We start from the raw sequence: 15,131 nt of genomic DNA, 5'->3' as shown, positions 1-15,131 counted from the left end.
AAACAATTGGCGACTGTTCACAGATGGGTTTTGATATTATATAGAATATAGCTCCTTCGGGAGCGTCACAGCATTTCATTTCAGTCCATGGTGGCAATACAGATAGTTGTTCAGTTAGGGCCATTGAGAAAATTATACTGCCACCTAGAGGTGGTGATATTATGAAAATCATGCGAAAAAAGGAAGCGAAGTGGATGTTCATATTGGAAACCAGAGCACCTCTGAGCATGAATTTAAGGGATGAATTAAAAAATATATATTAACAATCTGTCAAAACATCTTCTGTGAAGAAAAACACATATATTTCTAAGATACATTCATTACATGAGTTGTGCATTATAGAGATTTTAGGTCACAGAAAAACTTTTTTTTTTTTTTTTTGATGTGACCATATTTCTCTTTGAATGTAATGGGAACTCTTTATGTGTTCTTCTCTTTGGATTACATGCTCAATATGGCTTCTCTGGCTTCTCATATATTTATATTTATGTACTATGCCACAGTCGTGATTTAAATTTATCAGTTTGATGTCTGGGATTTTTCGATCTATAATTATTTTGAATGTATGAAAATGTTTCTCTCATTTGAATGCCACTATTATTTTGTGCACTTTGGTATACGTCTTGTATTAGATGGAAGGTACGCCAGTTTATCCAAGTGGCTGTGGTTGTTTGAGAGAGATGCGATCCCCCTTTATTTTTTATTTTTTTTCTAACATGTGGACCTATAGTTCGAACATGCTTGTTCATTTATTTTTATCCCAATTTCATTCTTTCTAAGGTCCTATATATGGTTTATGCTTGATGTACTGCCGAAGCTATATTATGCGATATGCTCTATATTTTCGATTGCACTATGTCACTATTCAGTCTGGTGTTTTTTATTTTTCATGTGATGTCATTTCCTGTGTGATTTTCCACCTGTTCCTCTTTTTTCTTTAAATCCCCATTATGTGCTTGAATGAGTATGGACTCAGACTAAGAGCGAGGAGCTCGAAACGCGTACCATCTGTATGAGGGGTCCAAGAGGACTTTTATATTTGTTGGGGATGTGATGTTCATCACCCTATGTTTTTAAGATACAACTTTTATATTTCACCTGGACGTGGATGCTGGATATTTTTGCTTTTTGTGGAATTCCTGGCGTGGCCGGCCTCTATCCTTGCACCTGTCTCTCATTGGAGTCTCCATAGACCTGGGTGAGCTGATTTTTCTTTTTTCTCCATCCAGGACTGTATGCAGAAGTTTTTTGCCCCCTGAAAAAATTATGTGGGCTTCGCCATATTTTTGTATGCTAGCCAGGTACAGCAGGCAGGTACGGCTGCCCTCAACCCCCAGTTGCCTATTTGTACCCGGCTGGGAACCAAAAATAAAGGGAAGCCCTTTTTTTATTATTTCATGAATTTCATGAAATAATTAGAAAACAAATGACCTAGGCTTCGCCCCATTTTTGTGTCCAGCCAGGTACAACTAGGCAGCTGGGGATTGGAATCCGCAGCACAGGTTGGCCTGAGCTTTCTGGGCCCCACTGCTGCGAATTGCAGTCTGCAGCCACCTCAGAAAATGGCACTTTCATAGAAGCGCCATCTTCTGGCGCTGTATCCAACTCTTCCAGCACCTGCCTGCTATACCTGGCTAGCATACAAAAATATGGCGAAGCTCAAGTCCTTTTTTTGTAGTTTTTTGGCAAAAAAATAAAAAATGCTTCCCGGGATTTTCGATTGCCAGTGAAGGTAACACCAAGCAGTGGGGGTTAGCAGCCAGTAGCTGCTTGGATTACCCTTAGCTAGCAATACAAAAAATGCAGCGGGAGCCCATATATATTTTTTTTAATTATTTATTTAAATAACTAAAAACAAAATGGGCTTCCCTGTATTTTGATTGCTGGACATCACAGTGCTGTAAAAATAAATCTTTAAAAAAAATGACGTAGCGCTCCGCTGTTTTTTTGATTCTCAGCACAGATAAAGCAGACAGCTATGGGTTGCCACCCCCATCTGCCTGCCGTTACCTTGGTTGGCAATCAAAATACAGGGAAGCCCATTAATTTTTTCTATTTAAAAAATAGTTAAAAAAAAAATGACGTTGGGTCCCCCCATTTTTGATAGCCAGCTAGGGTAAAGCAGACGGCTGTAGCCTGAAAACCACAGCTGGCAGCTTTACCGTGGTTGGGGATCCAATGTGGAGGTCCCCCCAGGCTCTTTTTTTATAATTATTTTATAAATATTAATAATTACACAAAAAAAGTAGCGTCCCCCCAAATTGGATCACCAACCAAGGTAAAGCGGACAGCTGTGGTCTGGTATTCTCAGGGTGGGAAGGTCCATAGTTATTGGGCCTTCACAGCCTAAAAATAGCAGGCCGCAGGCACCCCAGACGTGGCGCATCCACTAGATGCGCCAATCCTGGCGCTTCACCCCAGCTCATCCCATGCCCTGGTGCAGTGGCAAACGGGGTAATAAATTGGGTTGATACTAGCTGTAAGGTCACCTGACATCAAGCCCAGCAGTTTGTGATGTCATGGTGTCTATTAGATACCCAACATCATAAACTGTCAGTACTAACAAAAAAAAAATCGACAAAGAAATTTATTTGAAAAAACAGTCCCCAAAACATTTCCTCTTTCACCAATTTATTGTAAGAAAAAAAATAAAGGGGTCCCACGACGACTCTGGACCGTCTAGAATATGGGGGGGAGACACTCAGGGAACGTATCCCCCATTTTCTAGGAGTGCAGACCCTTCATGTGAGGAGTGTGGGTGCAATGAATCTGCACTCACTCTCCCCGGGTCCACAGCAGCAGAGTCCATGTTGTAATGGTTGCTACCAAAGCTGCAATGCCCTGCTCATGAGGTAAGGGCATGCCTAATCAGGAGAACTATTCTACATTTCCAAATATTGGTATTTGCTGATATTATTGCTATTCCACCTACTATATATTGGGGATAGGATCTTGGAGATGGAATACCCCTTTAAGTCCAGTTATCCAGCTGAATGAATATTTAACAACAGAGCTCGCTATTTAGATGTGTTTTCTTTTGGCGTATAACGGACTCTCATGTTTGGTAGTTTGTTCAGCAGGGCAACTATAAAAGCAAATCCCTCCATTTGGAAATGTAGTATATAGCTCTCCTGATCAATTATGTTCCTTACCTCATGAGCAGTGCATTGCAGTAATAATAATAATTTATTCATTTATATAGCGTTATTAATTCCATAGCGCTGTATGTCTTTGGAGTGTGGGAGGAAACCCACGCAAAACATACAAACTCCTTGCAGATGGTGTCCTTGGTGAGAATTGAACCCAGGACTTCAGCGCTGCAAGACTGCAGTGCTAACCACTGAGCCACCATTTCGCCCATTTAGCTTACAGATGCATAACCACCACTCACTGTGTCTGAACACAGGAAGCTGAGCTGACAGCCGCTCTGTGCATGCGGCAGCGTCTATTGTGAAGGAGAGGGCCGTGGGGGGATCAACGCTGCACAGGTACCGTGGGACACCGGGGAACACCGGTGGGGTTATAGGGGGTGACCTGGCAGGGCCTGGGGAGGAGTTTTCTGTCGCATGTGTCATGGCACATGCGACAGAAATCAGAGGAGTAGGGTGAATGCGGCCGGCGCGCTGCTGTGCGCGCAGCCATCTTGGATTTCTGGGAGGGCATCAGGGGGGGCACTTTGGCGACACCGGGGGACCGGAGGGGACCGGGGAGGAGATTTATCATGTTTTTTCATGCCAGATGGGAGATAAATAATTTTTTACCGGCGCTGTCATTTACTGTAACGTGATCATCGGTGTACGGTGTATACCTGTGATCACGTGAGCGGGGACCGGAAAAAACATCCTGAATCATGATCTCAAGGGTCTCAGCTAGCCCTGAAACCTCGGAGATTTTCTGACGCTGGGGGGCGTTATTCACTTATTTCTGCTTGCTGTTTATAAACGGCAGATCAGAATAAGGCTACATTAACACGACCGATCCATTTTTGCGGTCTGCAAAAAACAGTCCGTTTTTTTTCACGAGTGCATCCGTGTGGCATCCATTTCCGTTCCGTAGACGGTCCGTATGTCATCTGTTTGTCATCCGTGTGCCTTCCGTTTTTTTTGTGTACTGCAAAAAAACTGAAGGAGGGTAAATACATAAATTTACCCAGGATCCATAGCTTCATCCTACATGAGGCGGTCACATGTTCACTCCAGTGCAATTTTCTACTGCTTTTCACAGCGTAGAGCGCTCTGGTGATTTTCTTGTGCTTGTGCACTTCATATCAGTCTTTTCTGTCATTATAATGGCAGAAAGACACATAATGTCCCACTCTCCTGCATTTTGTAATTTTGCACCCTTTGGTGCCTTTTATGTGGCACTAAGGGGTGCTTAGCTTTGTATTTAGCCAAAAAAATGAAAAAAAATGACGTAGGGTTCCCCCTATTTTTGTAGCCAGCTAGGGTAAAGCAGACGGCTGCAGCCTGCAGACCACAGCTGGCAACCTCACCTTGGCTGGTAATCCAAAACTGAGGGCACCCCACGCTGTTATTTTAAATTAAATAAATAATTAAAAAAAAAAAACACGTAGGGGTCCCCCCAAAATTGGATCACCAGCCAAGGTAAAGCAGACAGCTGGGGTCTGATATTCTCAGACTAGGGAGGTCCATGGTTATTGGACTCTCCCCAGCCTAAAAATAGCAGGCCGCAGCCGCCCCAGAAGTTGCGCATCCATTACATGTGCGAATCCTGGTGCTTCGCCCCAGCTCATCCTGCGCCCTGGTGCGGTGGCAAACGGGGTAATATATGGGGTTAATAACAGATGTGTAATGTCACCTGGCATCAAGCCCTGGGGTTGGTGAGGTCAGGCGTCTATCAGATACCTGACATCACCAACCCAGTCAGTAATAAAAAAAAATAGGCGACAAACACATTTTTATTTGAAAAAACACTCCCCAATACATTCCCTCTTCAACCAATTTATTAGAAAGAAAAACAAATCCAGGTCTGGTGTAATCCAAGGGGTTGCCATGACGATCCACACTGTCCCAGTCAATGAAAAGCAGGATGTTCCCCATTGGCTGGGAGAGCAGTGCAGTGACCTGAGCTAACATCAATGGGTCAGCCCAGGTCACTGCAGGGGATGACAAGTGCTGCTGTCAGCGAGGTACATTACCTGCGCTGATCTCCTGCACTGCTGACAGCACCTGTCACTGAGTTCAATGACCGCCACCTTCACAGCCAAGTATCGCGAGCGGCCCGTGACGTCACCGCTAGTCAGTCTCGGGTCGGAAGCGAGAGAAGGTGATGTGACAAGCGGCGGCCATGGAGGACAGTGACAGCGCTGAGGTCGGGACTTCATCACTGCAGGTAAGCCGAGCGGGACCATGTGTGCAGAGTGCAGGTGGGCGGAGCCATGTGTGCTGGCGGCGGAGTGCGAAGTGGGTGGCGCTGAGGACATCAGTGTCGTGGACTGCTTGGCTGGGGACAGGTGAGTGTGAGTGTGAGTGTGAGTGTGAGTGTGTGTGTGTGTGTGTGTGTGCATGCCGCATGCAGGAGGGGGCGGAGTGAGCTGAGCGGGGTAGTGTGGGCTTCCTGCACGTAACTAGGATACACATCGGGTTACTAACCAAAGCGCTTTGGTTGGATACCCGATGTTTATCTTGGTTATCAGCCTCTGGCAGGCTGCCAGCGATGGCTCCTGCACACTGTAGCTGTAAAAAGCCCTGCTTTTTGCTGCTAGAACCGTTCTCGAACGTATATAGAACTATCGAGCGTTAGCAAAAAGCTCGAATTCTAGTTCGATCTAGAACAGCCCCCAAAATCACTCGAGCCGCGAACTGGAGAACCTCGAACCGCGAACCGCGCTCAACTCTAGTAGGTACATATTCAAAAAGCCAGTACTACAAAAAGTGTATAAGTGTGGCAAGTACAGACATACTATTTGACTAGTAAAACATGTAGAAAAAAAATGTAACAATTTGTAAGGTAGGCAGTCACAGTAAAATGTCTGGATATTGGGGAATGTTCTATCTTGTTCACTTCATTGAGGGACACAGTAATCATGGGATAGTCTGCTGTCACCTGGAAGCAAACACCACTATAACATTCAAATGAAAGTTGCCAGTTAGGCATTAATAATTTCTCTTTTTTTGTTTCAACATAATGGACTCCAAGGTAGCAGGGAGTAATTTCACACTGTTTCATCCGCTAAGGGGAGGAGCAAACAGGCTGTAATTGTTCAGTCGGTATCCTCTCATGCCGATATTGCTACACCAAGTACCTTGACGCAGTCAGCGATCAGGTACAGGGGTGGTGGTCTTTAGCATTAGGGCTCTGCACTGCCTGCACTTATTAAAGCGTGTACATTTTTTTGCATGGAGATGAAGATGAGCGAAGATCGTTGGGACAGCTGATTATGCCTGTTTCCCCCCCTACTCTTTCCCTCTTTCTTTGTTATGTGTTGGGTCTGGGTAGGTGGGTAGGTGTGGTAGTGGGTGCTTGTGCATTTATTCATTTTTATTATTATTGCTTTTTCCCCCAGGACCTCCAGCATTTTTTTATTTTCTTGGAGGTGGTGGAACTTGCAGCTTTGACAGGCTTCCCAACCAATCAGACCTTTTAGATGCTCGACCAATCACCACACCGGGTGTAGTCATGCCCACTTCCCTACCTGCTGTCCAAACACAACTTTCATTTCCACGTTGCCCCTTTGTCACACGGACATTTTCAGAAACTTCATCGACTGTCATGGTGGCATCAGGTTCTGTTCAGACTACAGATTCTGAAACTCCGCCTGATAACTCCTCTGGTGTCTGTGATCTACGCAGGCAGACTTGGGTGTCGACCTGCTGAGTGCTAATTTAGAGGCAGGCTATCAGGAGTTGATCTCTACTAGTCTGCTTGTTAGGGTCCTTTGATCACCTGCTGCACAAGAGCAAATCACATCTGCTCTACACTTACATATGCTTGCTGGATCCTTCCACCTATGCCAGCCATAGTTTATCTTGGTTGGTCTGGAGAGATGTGGTGATCCAGAATATCTGGTGTGACACCTGTTGCTGTGTGTGGTTGGGGTGTTAACCGTGGTTGCCTTGGGATATAGAATAGAATTTGTTACCTTACCTCAGAAAAGATTTTTCAGATCCTAACCTCCTGCATCAGCCGCCATAAGAGCTGGCTTTGATTGAGCCATTTCATCTAAGCTTCAAACAAGATGAATTGCAAAACTCCCCCCTTTGGAACATTTCAGAGCTTTCTACTCAAACCTATTTGTAATACCCAAGAAAGGTGGCTCTGTGGGTCCTATCTTGGATTTGAGGCAGGTAAACAAATGAATCTGGCACTTCAAGATGAAATCACTTCGCTTGGTGATTTTATTCATGGAACTGGGGAACTCCTGTTTTCCATAAACATTCAGGATGCCTAACTTTACATACAGTGACAAACAGAAGGTAAACAACATCTTGAACATTTGACTTTAAGGGTCCATGTCTCACCCTCCACTACAATTTGAACGTGAGACTACCTCCATTTTACAGATAGAGAATTATCTTAGCTATTTTTTACATAAATTTGACTGCCAACTATTTAGCATATGATTAGATATGCAGATATTTGTCATGTCCCTGCATTGTTACTGTTTTGCTTCTGCTGTTTGAATTTTTTCTTCCTGTATACTATAAATTACAACCTGTTCTCACATTCCCTAATAGCTCAGTGTGTTATTGGTTTGATTTCAAAGTGAAAGTCTTTGGTTTGCATTGAGGAGCAGCCACAAAGATAATTTCTCGTGACAAGAAAACAGCATCATACAGCACATTGATATTGGTCTCTCTGTCAAGAAAATTGCCAAACTGCATTGTGCGAGTGCCATGATAGTTGAAAGAATCATAAATAAAGTCCATTCATTCAAAATACTCCTTTTTTTTCCTACACCTTCCCATCTATTTGAAAGGGCCTTGCATGGCTAGATGTTGTAAGGACCATACGGCAATATTTAGCGGCCACTGATCTGTTCAGGACATTGGACCTATTTTTTGTCCTACAAGAGAGCCCTCTTAGATGCCTAATTGCCTCTAAAGGCCGCTTTACACGCTGCGACGTTGCTAGCGATGTCGCTAGTGATCGCACCTGCCCCCGTCGTTTGTGCGTCACAGGTAAATCGCTGCCCGTGATGGACAATATCGGTACTGCGCGTCACACGCACATACCTTACTAACGACGTCGCTGTGGCCGGCGAACAACATCTTTTCTAAGGGGGAGGTTCGTGCGGCGTCACAGCGACGTCACACAGCGGGTCACCAATAGAAGCGGAGGGACGGAGAGCAGCCGCATAAACGTCACTCCCACCTTGTTGCCAGAGGACGCAGGAACGCTATTGTTCGTTGTTCCTGGGGTGTCACACGTAGCGATGTGTGCTGCCTCAGGAACGACGAACAACCTGCGTCTGGAACGAGCGATATTTTGAAAATGAACGGCGTCTCAACAATCAATGATTTGGTGAGTATTTGGGATCGTTAGCGGTCGCTCGTACGTGTCACACGCAACGACGTCGCTAACGAGGCCGGATGTGTGACCCCAGCAATATCTCGTTAGCGATGTCGTTGCATGTAAAGCGGCCTTTAGGCAACTATTGCCCGTTGGATTAGAGCAGCCAAAATCCCCTTTTTCAGAGTTAAGGTTCACTCTTTGCGTGCGATGGGAGCTTCCTGGCCGGTTTGTCACTGGGCATCGGTCCAACAACAATGTAAAATACAAAAAAATACAAAAAAAAAAAATACAAAAAAACAGTTTGCACTCTGATAATGCTAAAGTATGGAAACCATGAATATGTGAACATGGACCTGCATTACTGCTAAGGAAAATCTGAGAAAAATGAGATATTTAGCATATATAAATGTCCATTTGTATATCTGCCCAGTTGCCCCTTCACGGCATATCTCGTAACTGGGTCCCTGACGCTATGCTGAAGCCTCTCTCTAGGTTAAAAACCTCCTGTGTATGGGCAAGTAGGAACCTGCTATATAGGATAAGATTACCTGTGGCAACTGGGGGAAGGGTGCACCCAGTTACGAGATATGCCGTGAAGGGGCAACTGGGCAGATATACAAATGGCCATTTATATATGCTAAATATCTCATTTTTCTCAGATTTTCCTTAGCAGTAATGCAGGTCCATGTTCACATATTCATGGTTTCCATACTTTAGCATTATCAGAGTGCAAACTGTTTTTTTGTATTTTATGTCATTTTCAGTTATGCACCTGTTCACACGTCAGGTTGAGGAGTGCAGTCAGTCTTTTTTGTCTCAACAACAATGTAAGACAGTAACTTGGTCATCTGTGCATACCTTCTCTAAATTTGACAAAGTTCACACTTTTGCTTTGGTAGACGCAAATCTTGGGATGAAGGTACTGCAGGCATCAGTGGCCTATGCAACTGATTGAGCGACAATTAAGATTTGGTGGTAACAGTATATTATATAAATTATCACCACCCCAGGGTCGGCTTTGGAATGTCACATGATTTCTGTGTCCCCTAATGAAACAAAGAAAAAAATTAAGATTTTTTGGTTCTCACTGTAAAATCTTTTTCTTGTATCCTTAATTGGGGAACACAGCTTTCATTCTTTGTTGCCTAGTCTTGCATGCATTTGCTTTGATTTTCTCTTGCAGTGTAGTTGATAATTTTTTTTTTTTATATGCTTTATTTTTTTTCTTCTTTCACTGTGTTCCCATTAAATTAAGTAGCCTGGTGCTGGCAAATGAGGTGTAGGTCTGCCGGGGAGACCACAATTTTCATTTAAATGTTATAATAGTGTCAGCCTCCAGGTGGCAACAGAGTGTCCTATGATTACTGTGTCCCCCAGTGAAGGATATGAGAAAGAGATTTGACGGTGAGTACCAGAAATCTTACATTTCCATTTTTAAAAAAACTAATTATAACCATCTTTGCAACCAGAGACAGTCTTTAGATTCGCCACGTAACAAATATACCCAAACAAGCCATAATTATAAATGTACAAAACATTTTATTTTTGTAATGCTGCAGGGATATCAAGGTAAATATATAATACATAACATAGGACCAAGGGAATTCTTGTGCTAGAGGGGAAAACCCCACGTGTCCCAGACACTATTCAAGGAGAACAAGTCTCCACTGAGTTAAGACAGACTTCTCAGGGTTAAAATAACCCACAGGTAGAAAGGGCTCAAAAGTATAAACCTGGAGGAAAGGCCAGAGTGATAGAAAGTATAGCCCAAAGGGGCAGAGCACCTACAAGGAAGCTGAAACGTCGTGGACCAGGATATCACATGGGGACCGGCGTCCCAACACGTGTTTCGCTCCGTGTGCTTCGTCGGGGGACAGGTTTATACTTTTGAGCCCTTTCTACCTGTGGGTTATTTTAACCCTGAGAAGTCTGTCTTAACTCAGTGGAGACTTGTTCTCCTTGAATAGTGTCTGGGACACGTGGGGTTTTCCCCTCTAGCACAAGAATTCCCTTGGTCCTATGTTATGTATTATATATTTACCTTGATATCCCTGCAGCATTACAAAAATAAAATGTTTTGTACATTTATAATTATGGCTTGTTTGGGTATATTTGTTACGTGGCGAATCTAAAGACTCTGTCTCTGGTTGCATAGTTAATTTGAGTTGTTGCCAATTATTTTCTGTTTAAGTGGTCCCTTTTGTTTTATTATAATCATCTTTATAAAAAAAAGATTGTACTAGAAATGCCTAAATATTTTATTTTTCCGTAAAAAATATTGTGCTGTCTCAGTACTGCTTTCCTCTGTGGCTGGTGCAATCTACTACAATGTGTTAAAAGGCGGCTGACATCTTTGAAGGGCAATTTCCAGACATTGAATCACAAATTGTTTGAATTTGCCAGAATCTGCAAATTTCTTATAATTCAACTTGAATTCCAATTGCATAAAATTGAATGGATACTAAAATGTGTTCTTCTTTGTTTGTTTTTTTTTCCTGTGGTTGAATACACGGTAGATGACAACTATGTGTGATACGTACTCTCCCTGTCAAAAAGTTTGCGTAAATGTTCTCAAGATAAGGTCAAATATGTTTTCAAAGGAAACTTTGGTATAATTTTGGAACACATGATAAATATATGTTAAATAATTGTGTCTCTTCTGTATTGTTTGCATGAGACATGTGTTAAGGTTGTAAAACAAAGACTTACTTTATACTGGATATCCTCAAGAATGTCTGTTATGGCTTTTAAACCTATGTGCTCTTTTCCTATCTAAAAGACAAACACACAAAAGAGAACTAATTACTAAACCAGCTGTTGTACAATATATATTGTATAAATATATATATGTTCAGGTCTCCTTTCTGGAGTTCTTTTTTTTGTTTAATTTTATTATGCCAAAAACAGGTAACATCCTATAATATTATTACCATATTTTTGTTGGAGGACTGAGCTACACTGTCATTTTCATAGCAGTGAGGAAAGGTAAAGTCCCAATTTCACAGGAGTGCTGCTGTGAAAGGAGGTCTGTCAGCTTCAGGTAGTAAAATTACTTTATTCCAACAACGCATTTCAGGAATGGTCCGCCCCTTCATCAGGTTATACTGCGTGCCACATGGGAATAAATATAATAGGGCATACTTATCAGTTTTATAATTTTCAGTTTATAAGATGCTCCTGATTATAAGACCCATCCCAATTTTATAAGTAAAAATTATTTTTAATGTTAAAATGAGGGTCCGTCTTATAATCCTAGTGTGTCTTAATACTAAGGTTTACCAGGGGGAGTGGCGGTGGTAGAGAGGCTCAGAAAGGTCACAGGAGGCAGGGTCAGAGATGCTGCGGCTAAGACGAGGGGGTGTTACGTCTCAGAAGTATCAGTGGATGGAGGGTGAGCAATTCTGTGGCCTCTGGAGAGCTGCGACGGCGGGCACAATTGATCTGCCGGTATGCTGTGGGGGTGTCACTACAGAGGAGGGTCACAGGATGATGTGTCGGGGGTGTTGCTGCAGCGGCAGGCACCTGATCTGACTGCGAATCTCCTGTGGTTGACGCAATGGACTTAAACAAAAAGGCCGCAGAGACGGCACGTGCGCAGAAAGGCCTCCATTTTTTGTAAGTCCATCGTGCCAATCTGTGCACGCACCACCTCCGCAGCTCTTTCCTTGACGTTCATTGTGTCAAACGATTCAATAAGCCCACGGTCAGACAAGGTGGGCGTACTGCTGCAGTGACACCCTCAATATCGCCGACCCTACCTCTTATGACCCAGCTTTACTAATGCCGCCTGAAAAGCCATGTCCACATTGTAAGATGCACCCCCATTTTACCCTCAGTTTTGGGAGAAAAAAGTGTGCCTTACAATCTGGAAAAACGATAATGCTATGACATTGTTAGACAAGTGCATCTTGCCCTTTTAAGCATATGTGTGGCATCTTCAAATGGAAGGTAGAGGAGCGCAACATCTCTAACATCCACCAGCTTCATGATGTCATCATGGAGGTGTGGAAGAGGGATTCTAGTGGCTCCTGTGAAGCTATAGTGAATGTTATGCCCAAGAGAGTTAAGGCAATGCTTACAAATAATGGTGCCCACACAAAGTATTGACACGTTGGGCACAATTTGGCCATTTTCACCTAGAGGTGTACTCACGTTTGTTTCCAGCAGTTTAGACATTAACGGCTGTATGCTAAGTTATTTAGAGGACACATCAAATTTACACTGTTATACAAGCTGTACACTGACTACTTTATATTGTATCAAAGTGTCATACCTTCAGTGATGTCCCATGAAAAGATATAATAAATATTTACTAAAGTGTGGGGGGTGTATTAACATTTGTAGTTTGCTTTTGCGTGTCCATGTGCAAATGTAAGATAATGCTACTCTGTCCTGTATACCCCTAGGTAAAAAACCTACCTAACCGTGGGGGTTTGTACCCTAAAAATATGGTACCTCCGCTCAACATTGTCTAACTCTGACTGGACTGACCCTAGTGTTCCCTATAATACATATGCTGACACAAAGATTAAGTCAACTGTGAGGGCACAAACACTAGAATGTATCGGAATCACATATATTCAAATATAAATAAATATATATACAATAAGGTTCAGTCAATGAAGAGAATCAATTTTCATAATGTGTAAATATAACCTAGAATTTGATACAGAAAACATAAAGGAGATGTTCCATACATAAAATCATATTTCTCAATTAGTATAGTTAGTGATTAACAAGAAAAAGGCTTATAACATCTTACCACAGTAGCCCATATAAGTACCAACCTCATATAAGAAATTAGTTTATTACTTGCTCTTCTCAATATACACATACTGACTCTTGCAGCAGTGTATTCCCCATACTTACCAATACAGTCCCTCAACGCATTTCCACCTTGCATATTTTTCGTTCATCAAGAGGTGAAGAATGGATGGAGAGTCACATACCCAATGATGCTAAGATGACAGCGTGCCTGCTGATCTAAAGTGCCAGCATTTACAGTGGTGAAATTAGATATTTGATACACTGCTAATTTGTAAAGTTTTCTCACCTGCAAAGACTGGATAGGTCTGCAATTTGTATAGTAGGTACACTTCAACAGTGACAGAGAGAATAAAAAAAAAAATCCAGAAAATCACAGTGTATGATTTTTAAATAATTAATTTGCATTTTATTACATGAAATAAATATTTGATCACGTACCAACCAGCAAGAATTCTGGCTCTCATAAACCTGTTATTTTTTCTTTAAGAAGCTCCTACTTGCACTCATTTCCTGTATTAATTGCATCTGTTTTAACTTGTTACCTGTATAAAAGAAACCTATAGATATAATCAATCACCCTCCAACCTTTATACAATGGCCAAGACCAAAGCGCTGTTTAAGGACACCAGGGACAAAATTGTAGACCTGCAAAAGGCTGGAATGGGCTACAGAAAAATAGGCAAGCAACTTGGTGAGAAGGCAACAACTGTTGACACAATTATTAGAAAAAAGAAACACAAGATGACTGTAACTCTTACTTGGTCTGCAACTTCATGTAAGATCTCACGAATTGGAATAAGAATGATTCTGAGAAAGGTCAAGAAACATCATCGCTTGGGGGTGCTTTTCTGCAAAAGTGACACCGTATTGAAAGGAAGATGGATCATGAGATTTTGGCCAACCTCTTTCTGTTATGATCCGGAACCATGGAAGACCACCACAAATCATTGGCAAAAGGTGACAAGAGCATTGGCAACTAATCTGACCGCCATCCTATTACTAACCATCATAACTAGAAGTAGCCGAGGGGTGAACTAACATCCTGTGCACCGTGAACCCAGCCGGAGAACTAACTATCCTAAAGGTAGGAAAGATGAATAACTCTCTGCCTCAGAAAATAGAGAAGAATAGCAAGCCCCCCACATTCAAAGACTGCGGTGATATAGGAAAAACACAATACACAGGTAGATGACAGGATTAGCAAAAGGTGGGGCCCCCGCTGACTAAAATAGGAAAGCACAGGAAAGGGACTGATGGTGACCAGAGAAAAACCCTGCAAAATACCAACTTCCTGATAGTACAAAAAGGCCCTCAGATCGCTCGATCTGAACTCCGTCCTATACCAGGTGCCCTTGTCATACCAATGAACAGAAAACAAGAATTATAACAAATTCAACAGGCCACAAACACATGGACCCAAAGGAGCTATACTCCACACAGAACTGCAGGGAGTTCCTCAACAATCCACTGAGGGGGAAAATCCCTGGAAGGAAATAAACTGAAACCAACCACAACAAAAGACAAACCCAGATAAGCAAAAGAACCAGACAATAAATAAAGAGCAAGCACTTATCTTAAGTAGATGTGGTGTAAAGCAGGATTAAGCAGGCTGGAGATACAAAGAACAACTGACATCCGGCAACAGCCTGCAATCAGACCAGGACTTAAATAAGCAGAGAGTTAGCAAAGGAAACACCCACTGCACAACACACCTGGTCCAAGTCCAAACCATTCCTGGCCACCAGAGGGAGCCTCCCAGCAGCCAAAACATAACTAACATTCACAACATCTTTCCCTCTGTAAGAGCATTGAAGATGGGCAGTGGCTAGGTCTTCCAGCATGACAATGACCCAAAACACACAGCCATGGCAACTAATGAGTGGCACCGT

The 15,131-nt window shown here is 42.7% G+C and overlaps 1 protein-coding gene across 1 annotated transcript in view; it reads right to left on the bottom strand.

The window, feature by feature from the left end:
* CA8 (carbonic anhydrase 8) overlaps window positions 1-15,131 on the bottom strand; it is a 209,501-nt gene that overhangs the window by 47,947 nt on the left and 146,423 nt on the right. The window contains exon 5 of the mRNA XM_075316334.1: window positions 11,185-11,247. Coding sequence (XP_075172449.1) covers window positions 11,185-11,247 — 63 coding nt within the window. The remainder of the gene's footprint in view (window positions 1-11,184; window positions 11,248-15,131) is intronic.

Source organism: Anomaloglossus baeobatrachus, chromosome 6, assembly GCF_048569485.1.
Source record: "Anomaloglossus baeobatrachus isolate aAnoBae1 chromosome 6, aAnoBae1.hap1, whole genome shotgun sequence".
Lineage (NCBI taxonomy): Eukaryota > Metazoa > Chordata > Amphibia > Anura > Aromobatidae > Anomaloglossus > Anomaloglossus baeobatrachus.
The sequence above is the reverse complement of the archived record's forward strand: the minus strand, read 5'-3'. Positions and strand labels throughout refer to the sequence as shown.